This window comes from Gigantopelta aegis, chromosome 7 (assembly GCF_016097555.1).
Source record: "Gigantopelta aegis isolate Gae_Host chromosome 7, Gae_host_genome, whole genome shotgun sequence".
Taxonomy (NCBI): domain Eukaryota; kingdom Metazoa; phylum Mollusca; class Gastropoda; order Neomphalida; family Peltospiridae; genus Gigantopelta; species Gigantopelta aegis.
Window position 1 is genome coordinate 7,127,230 of NC_054705.1, and position 19,424 is coordinate 7,146,653.

At 41.1% G+C, this 19,424-nt stretch overlaps 1 protein-coding gene across 1 annotated transcript in view; it reads right to left on the minus strand.

Annotated features, from left to right (window-relative positions):
* The window catches only part of LOC121377841, a 67,338-nt gene that overhangs the window by 37,690 nt on the left and 10,224 nt on the right, over positions 1-19,424 (minus strand). Inside the window, exons 10-17 of the mRNA XM_041505939.1 lie at positions 16,385-16,546; positions 15,311-15,538; positions 12,158-14,099; positions 10,390-10,493; positions 5,560-7,112; positions 3,984-4,117; positions 2,318-2,464; positions 621-708 (exon numbers count right to left, since the gene is read on the minus strand). Coding sequence (XP_041361873.1) covers positions 621-708; positions 2,318-2,464; positions 3,984-4,117; positions 5,560-7,112; positions 10,390-10,493; positions 12,158-14,099; positions 15,311-15,538; positions 16,385-16,546 — 4,358 coding nt within the window. The remainder of the gene's footprint in view (positions 1-620; positions 709-2,317; positions 2,465-3,983; positions 4,118-5,559; positions 7,113-10,389; positions 10,494-12,157; positions 14,100-15,310; positions 15,539-16,384; positions 16,547-19,424) is intronic.

A 19,424-nucleotide genomic window follows, 5' to 3' on the forward strand; every position in this document is an offset into this window, starting at 1 on the left:
CCGCTAGTAAAGTTGATCTGACCCACGGCACTATAACTAAGGTCTGCCGGTAATATAGAGTATAGTAGGTGGCTACAATTAGTGCATCTTAACAATGCCAGAAGTAACAATTGAACACTCCCTGAAGCTAAAAGCCGATGGGGAATGGCAGGTGTGTGACACAGATAGGCACAAGAAACATGTATATGTCGCGGTTGTAGAGATAAGGACTGGGATGTGGAGGTAGACAGTGAAAGAAGTTGAAAGATAGGAGGAGCTGCCAGAGTGAGTTTTAATGACTCAATGGTATTAAGACCACTACATCCTCTTCTCTCTCACTAACTACTAACAACTAACAACTAACCCTCTGTCCTGGACAGACAGCCCTGATAGCTGAGGTGTTTGTTTTAATTGGATATAAGCAGGAAAATAACTTAAAAATGAGATGAAATTAAAAGCACGTTCCCAAAGACAGGACAGCATTTACCAATTTCTTTGATACATCGGAATACAGAGGGTATAAAAATCCATAAACCCCTCGTGACGCTTTTACAACCTATCATGTCAAACTGAGTTATGATAGTGCTCTACTGACAGGCCCATACATATAATTCCTTCACAGGCTACTACAATATTATCACCTAAATTCCACCATCTTCCCTTGAGCATCATGTATTTCCACTGTTCTTACATAACCATCAGCATTATAGGCAAAAGACATTTTTCCATCTGTAAGAAAAAAACAATTGTATTATCAGCTGAACTATATATACACGTGTAATATCAATAGGCATATATTTTCTATTCATGTAACAAACATTTCCTTAGTTGTAAATTTAGTTATAAACAATGAAATACAGACATTAAGCAGTACAAAACTGTGGCTTCTAATAACAGGTGCTTGCTTAATGCAGGGCAGTTTGTACTCAATTAGATTTGGAAAAATAGTAAGGTGGTCACTTATGACAGGTACTGGTCAATTAAAGGCTGTGGTATGTGCTTTCCTGTCTGTGGGAAAGTGTATATAAAAGATCCTTTGCTGCATTAAGAAAATGTAGCCGGTTTCCTCTGAGTGACTATGTGTTAGAAATACCAAATGTTTGAAATCCAATAGCCGATGATTAATTAATCAATGTGCTCTAGTGGTGTCGTTAAACAAAACAAACTAACTTTTTTATGACAGGTGGTTGTTACAGGTCAGTTTGTATTATATTAGATGATTTGAAAGAATAGTAAGATGGCCTTTAAGCACAGGTGGCTGTTAAATACAGGTCAGTTTGTATTATATTAGATGATTTGAAAGAATAGTAAGATGGCCTTTAAGCACAGGTGGCTGTTAAATACAGGTCAGTTTGTATTAAATTAGATGATTTGAAAGAATAGTAAGATGGCCTCTAAGCACAGGTGGCTGTTAAATACAGGTCAGTTTGTATTATATTAGATGATTTGAAAGAATAGTAAGATGGCCTTTAAGCACAGGTGGCTGTTAAATACAGGTCAGTTTGTATTATATTAGATGATTTGAAAGAATAGTAAGATGGCCTTTAAATGCAGGTGGTTGTTAAATACAGGTCAGTTTGTATTATATTAGATGATTTGAAAGAATAGTAAGATGGGCTTTAAACACAGGTGGTTGTTAAATACAGGTCAGTTTGTATTATATTAGATTTGAAAGAATAGTAAGATGGCCTTTAATTGCAGGTGGTTGTTAAATACAGATCAGTTTGTATTATATTAGATGATTTGAAAGAATAGTAAGATGGCCTTTAAACACAGGTGGCTGTTAAATACAAGTCAGTTTGTATTATATTAGATGATTTGAAAGAATAGTAAGATGGCCTTTAAACACAGGTGGCTGTTAAATACAGGTCAGTTTGTATTATATTAGATGATTTGAAAGAATAGTAAGATGGCCTTTAAACACAGGTGGCTGTTAAATACAGGTCAGTTTGTATTATATTAGATGATTTGAAAGAATAGTAAGATGTCCAGACACACATGACAAACAGATGTCTACAACCCATCACACTTCAGGCAAAGTCTGTATCTCTGAGATACGTCCTGACACACAAGACAAACAGATCTCTACAACCCATCACACTTCAGACAAAGTCTGTATCTCTGAACTACGTCCAGACACACAAGACAAACAGATCTCTACAACCCATCACACTTCAGACAAAGGCAGTATCTCTGAGATATGTCCAGACACACAAGACAAACAGATGTCTACAACCCATCACACTTCAGACAAAGTCTGTATCTCTGAGCTACCTCCAGACACAGTCTGTAACTCTGAGCTACTTCCAGACACACAAGACAAACAGAATCTGTCTACCTTTAGCACTCTTAACTTTGACGATCTTCCCGGACGAACGTTCCACTGTTATTTCATCCGATGATGCGGACGTAATCTTGCGAAGCTCTTTGCTGTCAACGTCAAAGGTAAATGTTCGAGAAGTAGCTACTTCAAAGAAGTGTATCTCTGGAGAAACAAATAGAGGGTAACAAATGTCATAAAAAGGAAAACCCAAAACAAACAAAAAATCATTAAAAATCCAAACCATATCATTATCGTAGTCATACATTTTGAAACTGACAAGATAGCCATTTATTACCCAGCAGGCACTCATAAACAGGGGAAAATAAAAATCATAATTTTTCACTGAGAAATTATTATGCATTGGTTTAATGTACACTACTATTGGACGACTTGACACCAACAAACCAATCACCTTGTCCGTACTAAATATGACATCATCACGATTTGGCAAAGCACACACAATGACTTCATGTAGTTTAAAGCATTTACGTCTTTCTGGTTTCAATGTTAAACTTGTAATAATATCGCAGTTTAATGCAATTCATTACAGATTTTATTTTTTTACAGAATATATAGAATTTGGGTTTTGAAAATTATCTGTGAACCATGAATAAAATACAAAGTTAAAGCAATACCCAGAACAGCAAAGTAGTTTACGTCGTTTCTATATACATGGACATGTAGCCAATTTAGGCTATATCGAAAATAAAGGCTTTTAAAAAACCTCAAATAGCTGGGGTAATAAATAGAATAACAAACTCGGTACAAGTTATTATCAAATTTATGTCACTCGTGAAATAATTCTCTCTTGTCACTTCACTCGGGACATAACTTTGATAATAACTGGCAACTCGTTTACTATCCTCTATATCAGATCTTTTGCATATGATAATATATTATCTTAATTTAAATAAATTATAACAATGTACATAAATTATCTTAATTTACATAATTTATCCTAATTTAACAAAATTTTCTAATTTTCACAAATTACCTTAATTAATGCTTGTTATTACCTATGAGTAGCCAACTGTATGTCTTTAAATCGATAACAGACGTGTGAGTTATTGTTGTGAGAAATCTTAATAACACGTGTATGAGTAGCCAACTGTATGTCTTTAAATCGATAACAGACGTGTGAGTTATTGTTGTGAGAAATCTTAATAACACGTGTACGAGTAGCCAACTGTATGTCTTTAAATCGATAACAGACGTGTGAGTTATTGTTGTGTGAAATCTTAATAACACGTGTATGAGTAGCCAACTGTATGTCTTTAAATCGATAACAGACGTGTGAGTTATTGTTGTGAGAAATCTTAATAACACGTGTACGAGTAGCCAACTGTATGTCTTTAAATCGATAACAGACGTGTGAGTTATTGTTGTGTGAAATCTTAATAACACGTGTACGAGTAGCCAACTGTATGTCTTTAAATCGATAACAGACGTGTGAGTTATTGTTGTGTGAAATCTTAATAACACGTGTACGAGTAGCCAACTGTATGTCTTTAAATCGATAAAAGACGTGTGAGTTATTGTTGTGTGAAATCTTAATAACACGTGTACGAGTAGCCAACTGTATGTCTTTAAATCGATAACAAACGTGTGAGTTATTGGTGTGTGAAATCTTAATAACACATGTATGTGTTCTCACAAACAGGTGTGTATGAAAACCCCGTACCTTTCCTATCTACTTTCACCTCATTTCCACCTGCATCCTTATATACACCATCCTGCCCTGCTGTCAACACAAGTTCTTCTCGGTTAGATAAAACACTGACAGTGTCATCAGTGTGTTTTAGTATTCTCATCTCCCTGGAAACATAAATATATCTATATTATTTCACACCAGTTACACATGTTTTCTGTTATAGAGAATACTGACAGTGTCATCAGTGTGTTTTAGTATTCTCATCTCCCTGGAAACATAAATATGTCTATATTATTTCACACCAGTTACACAAGTTTTCTGTTATAGAGAATACTGACAGTGTCATCAGTGTGTTTTAGTATTCTCGTCTCCCTGGAAACATAAATATGTCTATATTATTTCACACCAGTTACACATGTTTTCTGTTATAGAGAATATTGACAGTGTCATCAGTGTGTTTTAGTATTCTCATCTCCCTGGAAACATAAATATATCTATATTATTTCACACCAGTTACACATGTTTTCTGTTATAGAGAATACTGACAGTGTCATCAGTGTGTTTTAGTATTCTCATCTCCCTGGAAACATAAATATATCTATATTATTTCACACCAGTTACACATGTTTTCTGTTATAGAGAATACTGACAGTGTCATCAGTGTGTTTTAGTATTCTCATCTCCCTGGAAACATAAATATGTCTATATTATTTCACACCAGTTACACAAGTTTTCTGTTATAGAGAATACTGACAGTGTCATCAGTGTGTTTTAGTATTCTCGTCTCCCTGGAAACATAAATATGTCTATATTATTTCACACCAGTTACACATGTTTTCTGTTATAGAGAATATTGACAGTGTCATCAGTGTGTTTTAGTATTCTCATCTCCCTGGAAACATAAATATATCTATATTATTTCACACCAGTTACACATGTTTTCTGTTATAGAGAATACTGACAGTGTCATCAGTGTGTTTTAGTATTCTCATCTCCCTGGAAACATAAATATGTCTATATTATTTCACACCAGTTACACAAGTTTTCTGTTATAGAGAATACTGACAGTGTCATCAGTGTGTTTCAGTATTCTCGTTTCCCTGAAAACATAAATATATCTATATTATTTCACCCCAGTTACACAAGTTTTCTGTTATAGAGAATACTGACAGTGTCATCAGTGTGTTTCAGTATTCTCGTTTCCCTGAAAACATAAATATGTGTATATTATTTCAAACAAGTTACATAAGTTTCCTGTTATAGAGAATACTGATAGTGCCACCTGTGTGTTTCAGTATTCTCGTTTCCCTGGAAACTGAAATATATCTTGCACAAACAGCTCTGCTACTTGCCAAAACAATGTACAAGTATGTTATTTTATTTTATAAGAGGTGAGTCTGATTTTAATACAAAGGTGACAACATTGATGCACATCATGCACATATCCATGCACGCACCAATGCATGCACACACCAATGCATGCACACACACACAAACACACGAACGCACACATACATACACACGCATACACACACACACAAACACACATACACACACACTCATGCCCCCTAATTACAGCCTTGACAAGAGGCAGGACAGTACTTACCACAAAGGTGATGTCCACCCAACACCGAACATGCCGACAGTGCGTCTCTTTGAAATCATCTGACTGTAGATTCTCTGTACATGAAGCGGCAAGCTCTGAGACCCGGCTCTGTTCTCGATGTCGACAAAACTGACGAGGTCATCTCCTGTAATGGCGCCGTCACCGACACGCAGCACGTAGTTGAACATCGTCTCCACGGTGACAACACCACGACCAGCCACACTCAGCTGACTCCCGATCTCAGACAAACGCTCGGAAAACGACAGCCACGTCGAACCGACGATTTTCAAACAGTTCTTCCATGTCTGTTCCCAGGCCGAGTCGCTCACGAATGATGGCTTTAACCTCTCGCCCTCACCAATGTATGGGTGGGGTTCCTCGTTGCCATTGACAACAGACACTTTAAGAGGCATTCTTCCAATTTCTGAACTCTGTTTCTGTTGAACGTGAATCCGGATACGGCCGTAGCTCTGAGGACTCAAGACACCAGCGGGACCATTCATTGGTGCAGCCAGGATCATGTGAGATGAACCGAACAAACTGATTGGCTCTCCTCTCTCCATTAACTGCAGCTCACCAATCCCAGTGGAGGAGATGAGAAGAATTCCCCCATGGACATCTGTGAATCCGGTGTTCCGGTAGTCGATAGTAACGGTCCCCGTTTCCATTGGTCGCATCGCTCGAGGAATCTTTCCAGAAACCTTCAACGTTCCTTTAATTCCCTTAACAATGGCTAACACTTTTTGGAATTTTGCCACAGCAGATTTTCTCACATCTAAGAGTTCTATGTCGTACTCCTGCCCAACGGTCGCGGATGTCAAATCAAATGTTGCGTACACTTCTATCGAACTAAACCGGTAAACCCTGGTCGCGGTTATCATGTTTTTATTACCACTTTGTGAACGCTCAACCAAACTGGCATTCAGAACATCTGCAAACAGTGTCCCCTCTAGCTTAACAGTAACATCACCAATCGGTGCCGCCTTCTTGGGGCTCGTCTCTATAACTTCGAACTTCGCTAACTTCACAGTGACCTCAACACTTGAAGTCTCTGTGTCAGTGTTCTCCACCAGCAAGTAATAATCACCTTCCTGGGTGTTCGGAGCTATCAGGTTCTGATTGGACGAGTACGGTGTTTTGGAAGCCGCATCATACAAATAGCCAGTTGCCGGCTCATCGCGTCGGAGATACATATGATGAATTCCTTTTCCATTCAGACTTTTTAAAAGCACCACCAATGTCTCTTCAGGGTCCACGTTAGGTATGATAAACGCTTTCTCAGAATTACCCGATATTCCGAAAGTCTTCGTGCTTGCGACATTGATGATTGGGAAGGTTATGTTCACACCGATGGCACTCACACCGACATTGTTGTTGAGATTTAACTCCCGTATGTTGCTACGCAACCTGACAAGACCTTTGTATTCGTGTTTGGCGAGCAGCGGCGTTTTGAGTCGAAGAGCGCTATCACTGTAGGTGTTGTCTGTAAAAGCTCCATCCACATACGGTTTCAGCTTTATATTGCGACACTTTGCCGATTCCACCTGGACATCCTGATTAAAGAAAACAAACAGGATGGATGAACAATACCCCAGCACAAACAAAAAATACATAATATATTTGATGTCACATAAATAGAATATAACTAGTTAATGACATAGAATATCGGTTTATCATATACTCTTCAAAAGAAGAAACGCAAAACCACATTGTTGTAACATTTGGAGAATTGATTTAATTATTGAATGGTGAGTCCGATAATTACCAAATGTTGCAGGATTGTTCACAATTCACTCTAGTCCATTGTGAGTAAGTGATAGGACACACCACCAAGGTCAAGGTCATCTGGAGTCAATACCGGGTGTGGCCTCCACGTGTGTTGACAACTGCCTGGCACCGCCTGCCCATTGAAGCAACCAGAGTACGGATGACGTCCCGGGGGATGGTGGCCCACTCGGCCTGCAAGGCTGCTGCCAGCTCGGGCAGGGTCTGGGGCTGTGGTTGTCGCTGTCGGAGGCGTCGGTCCAACTCGTCCCATAGATGCTCAATTGGGTTCAAATCCGGTGATATCGATGGCCAAGGAAGGACATTAATGTTGTTGTTCTGTAGGAAAGCCGTTGTGAGACGTGCTGTGTGAGGCCTGGCGTTGTCATGTTGGAACACTGCGTTGGCGTTGGCCATAACTGGAACGATGTGTGGCCGGAGGATCTGGTCAATGTAGCCCTGTGCATTCAGGTTGCCCTGCACGTGGACCAGGTCAGTTCTGCCAGTGTGTGAGATGGCTGCCCACACCATGACACTACCCCCGCCGAATCTGTCCACTTCCTGCACGCAGTTTGCCGCATAACGTTCACCACGACGCCTATACACGCGACATCTTCCATCATGACATCGGAGTAGAAATCGGGACTCGTCACTGAACCACACCTGTCTCCATCGCAGTTGAGGCCATTGTCGATGAATCTGGCACCACTGCAGTCGGAGTCGACGGTGTTGTGGTGTTAAGATGACACCTCGAACTGGACGTCTGGCACGAATTCCTACCTCACGTAGGCGGTTCTGTACGGTCTGGTCGGATATCCTGCGCAAACCTGGTATTGCTGCGGCTGTGGAGGTGGCAGTAGTCAATCGTTCCCGAAGGTGGCGTACCCGGATGTAGCGGTCTTGCCCGGGGGTAGTGACCCGTGGTCGACCGGATCTAGGGAGGTCACGTGTTGATCCATGTTGCTGGTAACGGTCCCACAGTCTGGAGATGGTGCTTGGGGACACATGGAATGCCCTGGCAACGGCCGTTCTGGATTCGCCTGCGTCTAGTCGGCCGATGGCATTGTTTCTCTGCGGTTCACTGAGACGTGGCATGTCCTGGATTGTCAACTGTCGGCCAGATACAGAGGCCAGGCAAGCGAACACCCTGCACTTTTATACTGTCGGTGTTCATGTTGCACGTGCAGACAACGCACGTGCAGTGGTGACATGGTTTGCACGTGGCTGCGTTTTTGCGAATATTCACATTTTGGAACTTTATTGTACAGTAGCTGCGTTTTATCGAATGTAACCGTGGGAATGTGTTTGGGACATGCAATGACCTTATATTCACAAAGCATGAACCGGTAGGAAACATAAAATCGGAGTTATAACCCATTTGTACCCTTTTGCGTTTCTTTTTTTGAAGAGTATATAATATTATCTTACATTTTCAGTGCAATCAAAGTATGTGATATTTTAATTTGATAACTTTGCAAATTAGATGTAAATTAGCCGAGGTCTCGGCACTAGGTTTATTGACATTTAAGCAAACGTACTTGGGTGACACTCCATGATTGACGTATGCATTCATAGTCATCAAATAAAAACATTTCAATGGCAATTTAACACTGAAAGCTGTCCAGCGTTCAGAAAACAAAAAACGTTAGGCATAACTTTATTTTGATGTAAGAACATCCAGAATGACATCATTCGAGTTTGACGTCATTTGCATTCAAAAATACACCACGCCACATATTCTTACGTCATTTGAATATCTAGTAATGGCGAACTGGAATTAAAGTTGCGTGTACAGTTTACAAAAACACGTTGTATTAAGCTTGATCTTATATGATAAAGAGATTATTACCCTCGTGTATTACCCTCGTGGATTATTACCCTCGCCAGAGGCTCACATAATACAATTTTTATTCCTAATATATGATATTGACGATACCGAAAAACACTCTGGTAATAAACTCTATTTATCCTGTAATGGTTCACGAGGCTTGGCAAGTGGAATTCTCCATTCGGCTTGAACAGAATAAAACCCACATCCTACATTATTAACTAGTTATTGTTTTTTCTGCAGTTTATAAAAATTAACGGGAAAAGCTATCATTTCTGTTATTTTAGCTGTATTGTAGGATGATCTACAAGTGAAATGAGTGATTTTGTAATGGATATGTGCCAGGGCTTGAACATAAGAAGTTGTCTCCCATGGCAATTTTTAAAACAATTGCCATGGGAGAGGTGAAACAGCCCACCGATACCAATTTTGCAGCAAATAAACATGACTGTAAGGCTATTTTGTTGTATGTAAACATATTTCAAAGGTGCAAATGTTAAAAATTGAAAGATAATGTACCCCAAGTGTATACATTTTGCCACTGTTGAGGAACTTTACTCTCTACTTAAGGCAATTTATATCTCAACAACGGCAATTGCTGTCAGTGCCGTGGTTAAGTTCAAGCCCTGTGTGCATGTGGCATTAGATGACATCTGCTAGTATACGTTTATCACTTTGCATTGATCGGTCATGATAATCAGCCAATAGAAACAGTGGTTACCTGACAAAGGTAATATACATGTTTAAATGACTTGACTATCAACATAAATAATCCCAAAGTTAAATTAAAATACAGTTTAAAGGGATGTGCAAAATATAAAAATCACAGGAAACTGTATTTAAATTCTGAATAAAATTTAAACATCTAAAAATCTTTTGAATTTTATTTAAAATATTAATACACATGTACTTACCTGTTTTAACTCTGTTTTTACACTGTTTCAATTTAACAACTTTAGACAATTTATGCAAATAGAACATAATCCACCCTTTGGTAATATTTAATTAACAGAATTTATCTTGTTCAAAACTTAATTTAGATTACTTAAAAACAGATATTTACAATTAAAATAAAAAAAAATTATATAGATATCTAATAAATAACACCCCCTTTCTAACATTTCTGTTTAGTTGAATTTTTTGTTTAAATTTTTTTTTTTTAAATGTCTTAGACAAAAATGAAAATTTAATTTGCAATTATTTCATTAATTTAATACTTTTATAGATCTGAACCATACCTTTATATCCCACTTGTCGTCTTCTGAGAAATAGATGCTGTCACATTTATACCCCTCAGCAGTCAGCGCACCAAGATTTCGGACTTTCCAGTTTATGTTAAATTCTAAAAGGAATTAAACACAAGACAAATCAGAAAAGAAAACCCAACAGTTACAACACAAATGTGAAATATTAAGAACACAAATGTGAAATATTAAGAACACAAATGTGAAATATTAACAAGACAAATGTGAAATATTAACAATACAAATGTGAAATATTAACAAGACAAATGTGAACTATTAACAATACAAATGTGAACTATTAACAATACAAATGTGAAATATTAACAATACAAATGTGAAATGTGGTGGTTAACATTAAATTTTTTGGCAACTATATATCCAGCAGAAAGCATGTAATTATATACACAATTTATTTAATGTAAAATAAAAATAACAACAAAAAACAAAACAAAATTAAATTCGACCACTAACCATCGTTGATTTAATTTCATTTGAACTTATTTTTGTGCTTATATCCAATTAAGGTTCAAGCACACTGTCCTAGGCACACACCTCAGCTATCTGGGCTGTGTGTCCAGGACAGTGAGTTAGTAGTTAGTGAGAGAGAAGAGGGTGTAGTTGTCTTACACCTACCCATTGAGTCGTTAAAACTCACTCTGGGTGGGAGCCGGTACCGGGTTGTGAACCCAGTACCTACCAGCCTTATGTCCAATGGTTTAACCACGACACGACTGAGGCCGGTGCAATGGTTGAACTCCAATCAGAATCAAGTAAATTAAATAAGAGCAGAAAGTATGTAATTATTTACACATATTAAATGAAAAAACCCAAAAACTCCAAGCTAACGTCAGACAAAGAAAAAGGTGCAACCACTTACCCTCATTGAACTCCAAGCTGACGTCAGACAACAAAAAGGTGCGACCACTTACCCTGATTGAACTCAAAGCTGACGTCAGACAAAGAAAAAGGTGCGACCACTTACCCTCATTGAACTCAAAGCTGACATCAGACAACAAAAAGGTGCGACCACTTACCCTCATTGAACTCCAAGCTGACGTCAGACAACAAAAAGGTGTGACCACTTACCCTCACTGAACTCCAAGCTGACGTCAAACAACAAAAAGGTGCGGCCACTTACCCTCACTGAACTCCAAGCTGACGTCAGACAACAAAAAGATGTGACCACTTACCCTCATTGAACTCCAAGCTGACGTCAGACAACAAAAAGGTGCGACCACTTACCCTCATTGAACTCCAAGCTGACGTCGGACAACAAAAAGGTGCGACCACTTACCCTCACTGAACTCCAAGCTGACGTCGGACAACAAAAAGGTGCGACCACTTACCCTCATTGAACTCCAAGCTGACGTCGGACAACAAAAAGATGCGACCACTTACCATCATTGAACTCCAAGCTAACGTCAGACAACAAAAAGGTACGGCCACTTACCCTCATTGAACTCCAAGCTGACATCAGACAAAGAAAAAGGTGCGACCACTTACCCTCATTGAACTCCAAGCTGACGTCAGACAAAGAAAAAGGTGTGACCACTTACCCTCATTGAACTCCAAGCTGACGTCAGACAAAGAAAAAGGTGTGACCACTTACCCTATATGAACTGCAAGCTCACGTCAGACAAAGAAAAAGGTGTGACCACTTACCCTCATTGAACTCCTCATGTCAGACAACAAAAAGGTGTGACCACTTACCCTCGTTGAACTCCAAGCTGATGTCCGACAGCAAAAAGGCATGACCACTTACCCTCATTGAACTCTAAGCTGACGTCCGACAGCGTAACTTCTCGAACCTCGATATCCGTGCTTGGCATTTCCTTCAAGGTGACGAGAACGTGAGCTTCATTGTTCATCTCATCACTCTCGTACACCTCGTTCCTCGAATCCACCTTCACGATGATGTAGTATGCTCCGCTCACCAGGTCGTATGGTATGAAGACGTTCGATGTCACATCCTGCGTGCCACCTTGAGCGTTCATGGTCAGAGTCGTCTGTCTTGACTTGAGTTTGATATCGAACGGGTCTATGAGGACGTCCCGACTGAGATACAGAGTGATGTATGCCGACACCAAGCTGATGGAAGAGTTGCCCTGGTTTTCGATCGAGAACGGTATGTCGTACGGCTGGCCACTCTTCAACACGGTCTGGAATGATGAGAAGGACGGGACTAGGTCTGGGAGGTCGCCAATGGTAACGGCAGCTGGTCCACTCACCACAAAAGACTCACCACCAGTTCGACCGTTTATATCGGTGATGAAGTAAAGATGGCCGTTTCGGGGTGCAGTGTAAGGAATACGCACGTTCGCCTTCACGGAATAAGAATCCCCTGAAGACAGACCGCCATTGTGGATAAACGTTTTGATCAGTAAACCATTTTCTATGACCTCAGAGCGTGTTGCACCTGCTTTGTGGTAGAAATACAGACCGTCGGTCCAAGAGGTAGCCGCTATACCACGATCATCTTTGTTATCAACCAGGACATCAATCGGTACAGAGTCTCCTGCCTGGAGGTCTGTCGGTATGGAACTTCTGAACTTCATCTCAAGCTGCGGAGTCTGCTGGCTGGGAATATCCACTTGGTCGGGCGCGATTGCAATGTTATTGTTTTCTGCATTCACTTCGAGGATATTCTTTCTGGCGTCCGTGATGACATGAAGCCAATACTTGCCCTCCAGACCAGATGGAACCAGGAACGACTCGGAGTTGGTCAATTCCTGTTGAGCGTTCAGATTGACGGATAAACATTTTGTGCCGATTTTTCGCGAGTTGGCTCCAGACAGCACGTTCTTTTCCCTCGACAGAATGACGTCGTCACACCAGTGTCTTTTCACCTTCATGCTGTTGCCATGGTTACTCGTCACCCAGGTGACTCTAAGAAACTGAGATTTCTGTTCCAGTACAAATCGGATATCTGTGACAGTCAAATCGGGAGAAGGAACACTGGATATTTTAAGTGACAGAGCAGCACCATTGTTTGCTTCATCGCTCTCAGTAACACTGTCTGTGACATCGGTCAAAAGCAGAAGTTTATAAAAACCGAAAGAATTTTCGGGAAGTTTAAACGTTGCAGTGACAGAGTACGTAGTGGACGCGGTGACATCCATTGATATTTTCTCATCATGCAGCTTAAGAGCGGTTATATCGTAAACATCCGACACGGAGAGAAAAACAGAGTCCGTCCATCGCTTACTGGCAATATTCCGATTGCCACCATTTTGAATTTCCCACTTCACCGTCACCTCTTCCCCACCGTAAACAGAATCTGTTGTAAGCAGCTGAAACTTGTTCTGTACGGGCTTCAGATCGGGAAGTACTGCTGGGGAGTTGAATTCTCCGCTGACGCCGACATTATTAACTCTGTTGTCTTCCAGCACACGACTGTAGTAATCAGCAGACACGTGCACATACAGGTTACCGTGGAAACTTGCGGGTAACTCTATGTCCTCGAGGTTAGCCGTGTACACCGCATCAGCAGGAAGATCTTTGGATCGCGTGAAGCGAGAAATCGGGAGTCGAGTTCTGTCGTTGCTGTCGGAAGACCTGGAGATGTAGATGTTGTCAACCCAAGGCGCGGCGAACGTGCGGCCCATCGCAATGTTCTTCACGGTGTATCTGACAGATACGTAAGCTGCTGTGCTGTTGGATTTAGTTTCTACAGACACCTTCTCCATCTTCAAGTCAGCCTTAACCTGCAATATCAAAAATATCAATAATTAAGGAAAGAAAGAAATGTTTTATTTATAAAGAGACACCCAGTTTATTTTTTCTTGTGGTTTACAACATTGAAAATCAGTAGCAAGAATGCTGAGGAATTAAATGTCTTGCCTAAGTTTTAAAATATGAAAGAAATAGAAAGTACCTTTCGTAAAAAAAATCAGACTTTGTTCACAATAACAGTCCCTACAGTCACCTGTGTAAATCAGACTTTGTTCACAATAACCGTCCCTACAGTCACCTGTGTAAATCAGACTTTGTTCACAATAACCGTCCCTACAGTCACCTGTGTAAATCAGACTTTGTTCACAATAACCGTCCCTACAGTCACCTGTGTAAATCAGACTTTGTTCACAATAACCGTCCCTACTGTCACCTGTGTAAATCAGACTTTGTTCACAATAACCGTCCCTACAGTCACCTGTGTAAATCAGACTTTGTTCACAATAACCGTCCCTACAGTCACCTGTGTAAATCAGACTTTGTTCACAATAACCGTCCCTACAGTCACCTGTGTAAATCAGACTTTGTTCACAATAACCGTCCCTACAGTCACCTGTGTAAATCAGACTTTGTTCACAATAACCGTCCCTACAGTCACCTGTGTAAATCAGACTTTGTTCACAATAACCGTCCCTACAGTCACCTGTGTAAATCAGACTTTGTTCACAATAACCGTCCCTACAGTCACCTGTGTAAATCAGACTTTGTTCACAATAACCGTCCCTACTGTCACCTGTGTAAATCAGACTTTGTTCACAATAACCGTCCCTACAGTCACCTGTGTAAATCAGACTTTGTTCACAATAACCGTCCCTATAGTCACCTGTATAAATCAGACTTTGTTCACAATAACTGTCCCTACAATCACCTGTATAAATCAGACTTTGTTCACAATAACCGTCCCTACAGTCAGCTGTATAAATCAGACTTTGTTCACAATAACCGTCCCTACAGTCAGCTGTATAAATCAGACTTTGTTCACAATAACCGTTCCTACAGTCAGCTGTATAAATCAGACTTTGTTCACAATAACCGTCCCTACAGTCACCTGTATAAATCAGACTTTGTTCACAATAACCGTCCCTACTGTCACCTGTATAAATCAGACTTTGTTCACAATAACCGTCCCTACAGTCACCTGTATAAATCAGACTTTGTTCACAATAACCGTCTCTATAATCACCTGTATAAATCGGACTGTCCGTAGTTCCTCGTTATTGTTGTCCGACTGGTATTCAAACACTTTGTTCTGGGCATCGGTGTGCACGGTGATGTCGTAGTTTCCGCTGGGGAGGCTGACAGGGATGTTGTAGGTGACCCGTCTGTCGTAGGTCTCTCCGTATTTTAGGGAGCCGGAGAACGTCGTGGAACTGATCAGCTGTCGGCGGCCATTGGGCTGTTGAGAGAGGTACTGCGAAGAAAAGGAAAGTCTTTAATCAGACCTGTCTATATTAACTACAGTGAAACCTGTCTAAACCAGACCCTGAACAAACTGGAAAGCTGTCAAAACAGGCCAAGTTTCATGGTCCCAAATTTTCTAAATTCTAAAATGCGACCCTCTAAACATTAGGTTTCTGGTGTGATCCGGTTTAAACAGGTTTCATGGCATGTAAATCTCATCTAATGTTATTCTGACCACCCTCTCTCGAATGATTCTGCAATCCCACCACTCAATCCCACCCCTCACCCCACCCTATCAGTAAAATATAACAAATACTGACCACATCGTCTGACCACCACCTCTCAAATGGTTCTCTAATCCCATTGTTTGAGATGGTATAACTATCACACAAACACCCACCACTACCACCACTCAACCCCACCCCCACCCCACCCCACCCTATCAATAAAATATAACAAATACTAACCACATCGTCTGACCACCACCTCTCAAATGGTTCTCTAATCCCATTGTTTGAGATGGTATAACTATCACACAAACACCCACCACTACCACCACTCAACCCCACCCCCACCCCACCCCACCCTATCAATAAAATATAACAAATACTAACCACATCGTCTGACCACCACCTCTCAAATGGTTCTCTAATCCCATTGTTTGAGATGGTATAACTATCACACAAACACCCACCACTACCAGCACTCAACCCCACCCCCCCCCACCCCACCCTATCAATAAAATATAACAAATACTAACCACATCGTCTGACCACCACCTCTCAAATGGTTCTGCAATGCCATTGATGGAGATGGTGTAATCACCCCCACCCCCACGAATTAAAGAAATACTGACCACAGCGTCTGACCACCACCTCTCAAATGGTTCTCCGATGCCGTTGTTGGAGATGGTGTAGTCTATGACAACCGCGTCCCCGGTGTGGAACGTTTCCCCATTCACCCTCAGACTGTTAACAACCAAATCAGGCGGCGGACTCAGAGTTACTTGCAGTGCACCCTGTTGAAAAAAATAAATACAGATCCATAAAAATAAATATTATTGAAATGACTGAATTACATTACTCTAAGACTCTAAGTACATTTGGAAAACCCCCCCACCCCAAAACCTACAGATGCTTGCACGACCATTGTTAAACAAGTATTCTGAGAGTACTGCTAGTTTCATTTCATTTCAACTTATTTTCGTGCTTACCGTATATACAATTAAGGTTAAAGCAAGTTGTTCTGGGCACACACCTCAGCTATTTGGGCTGTCTGTCCAGGACAGTGGGTTAGTTGTTAGTGGTTATTGAGAAAGAAGAGGGTGTAGTGGTCTTACACCTACCCACTGAGTTGTTAAAACTTGCTCTGGGTGGGAGCCGGTACCGGGCTGTGAACCCAGTATCTACCAACCTTATGTCTCCTAAATTCAAGGGCCGTAACTCTGTCAAAAATGGTTAAATCACCATGAAAGAAACTTGATTTGTAACAGTACATGATAAAGACATAAACAAAATGTCACCTCAATATCTTGAGTCATTTCAAAGAAAAAAAAAGAATCTGTAAAACTATATGTGGAACAGACAGACAAACAGAAAGACAGCCAGGACGGAGATGAAACCTATAGTCCCCTCCAGTTAGTCTGGTAGGAAACTTACAACACTCATCTCTGTAAATCTACATGTGGGACAGACAGACAAACAGAAAGACAGCCAGAAGGATGGAGATGAAACCTATAGTCCCCTCCAGTTAGTCTGGTAGGAAACTTACAACACTCATCTCTGTAAATCTACATGTGGGACAGACAGACAAACAGAAAGACAGCCAGAAGGACGGAGATGAAACCTATAGTCCCCTCCAGTTAGTCTGGTAGGGAACTTACAACACTCATCTCTGTAAATCTACATGTGGGACAGACAGACAAACAGAAAGACAGCCAGAAGGACGGAGATGAAACCTATAGTCCCCTCCAGTTAGTCTGGTAGGGGACTTACAACACTCATCTCTGTAAATCTACATGTGGGACAGACAGACAAACAGAAAGACAGCCAGAAGGACGGAGATGAAACCTATAGTCCCCTCCAGTTAGTCTGGTAGGGAACTTACAACACTCATCTCTGTAAATCTACCTGTGGGACAGACAGACAAACAGAAAGACAGCCAGAAGGACGGAGATGAAACCTATAGTCCCCTCCAGTTAGTCTGGTAGGGAACTTACAACACTCATCTCTGTAAATCTACATGTGGGACAGACAAACAGAAAGACAGCCAGAAGGATGGAGATGAAACCTATAGTCCCCTCCAGTTAGTCTGGTAGGGAACTTACAACACTCATCTCTGTAAATCTACATGTGGGACAGACAGACAAACAGAAAGACAGCCAGAAGGACGGAGATGAAACCTATAGTCCCCTCCAGTTAGTCTGGTAGGGAACTTACAACACTCATCTCTGTAAATCTACATGTGGGACAGACAGACAAACAGAAAGACAGCCAGAAGGACGGAGATGAAACCTATAGTCCCCTCCAGTTAGTCTGGTAGGGAACTTACAACACTCATCTCTGTAAATCTACATGTGGGACAGACAAACAGAAAGACAGCCAGAAGGACGGAGATGAAACCTATAGTCCCCTCCAGTTAGTCTGGTAGGGAACTTACAACACTCATCTCTGTAAATCTACATGTGGGACAGACAGACAAACAGAAAGACAGCCAGAAGGACGGAGATGAAACCTATAGTCCCCTCCAGTTAGTCTGGTAGGGAACTTACAACACTCATCTCTGTAAATCTACATGTGGGACAGACAGACAAACAGAAAGACAGCCAGAAGGACGGAGATGAAACCTATAGTCCCCTCCAGTTAGTCTGGTAGGGAACTTACAACACTCATCTCTGTAAATCTACATGTGGGACAGACAGACAAACAGAAAGACAGCCAGAAGGACGGAGATGAAACCTATAGTCCCCTCCAGTTAGTCTGGTAGGGAACTTACAACACTCATCTCTGTAAATCTACATGTGGGACAGACAGACAAACAGAAAGACAACCAGAAGGACGGAGATGAAACCTATAGTCCCCTCCAGTTAGTCTGGTAGGGAACTTACAACACTCATCTCTGTAAATCTACATGTGGGACAGACAGACAAACAGAAAGACAGCCAGAAGGACGGAGATGAAACCTATAGTCCCCTCCAGTTAGTCTGGTAGGGAACTTACAACACTCATCTCTGTAAATCTACATGTGGGACAGACAGACAAACAGAAAGACAGCCAGAAGGACGGAGATGAAACCTATAGTCCCCTCCAGTTAGTCTGGTAGGGGACTTACAACACTCATCTCTGTAAATCTACATGTGGGACAGACAGACAAACAGAAAGACAGCCAGAAGGACGGAGATGAAACCTATAGTCCCCTCCAGTTAGTCTGGTAGGGAACTTACAACACTCATCTCTGTAAATCTACCTGTGGGACAGACAGACAAACAGAAAGACAGCCAGAAGGACGGAGATGAAACCTATAGTCCCCTCCTGTTAGTCTGGTAGGGAACTTACAACACTCATCTCTGTAAATCTACCTGTGGGACAGACAGACAAACAGAAAGACAGCCAGAAGGACGGAGATGAAACCTATAGTCCCCTCCAGTTAGTCTGGTAGGGAACTTACAACACTCATCTCTGTAAATCTACATGTGGGACAGACAAACAGAAAGACAGCCAGAAGGATGGAGATGAAACCTATAGTCCCCTCCAGTTAGTCTGGTAGGGAACTTACAACACTCATCTCTGTAAATCTACATGTGGGACAGACAGACAAACAGAAAGACAGCCAGAAGGACGGAGATGAAACCTATAGTCCCCTCCAGTTAGTCTGGTAGGCAACTTACAACACTCATC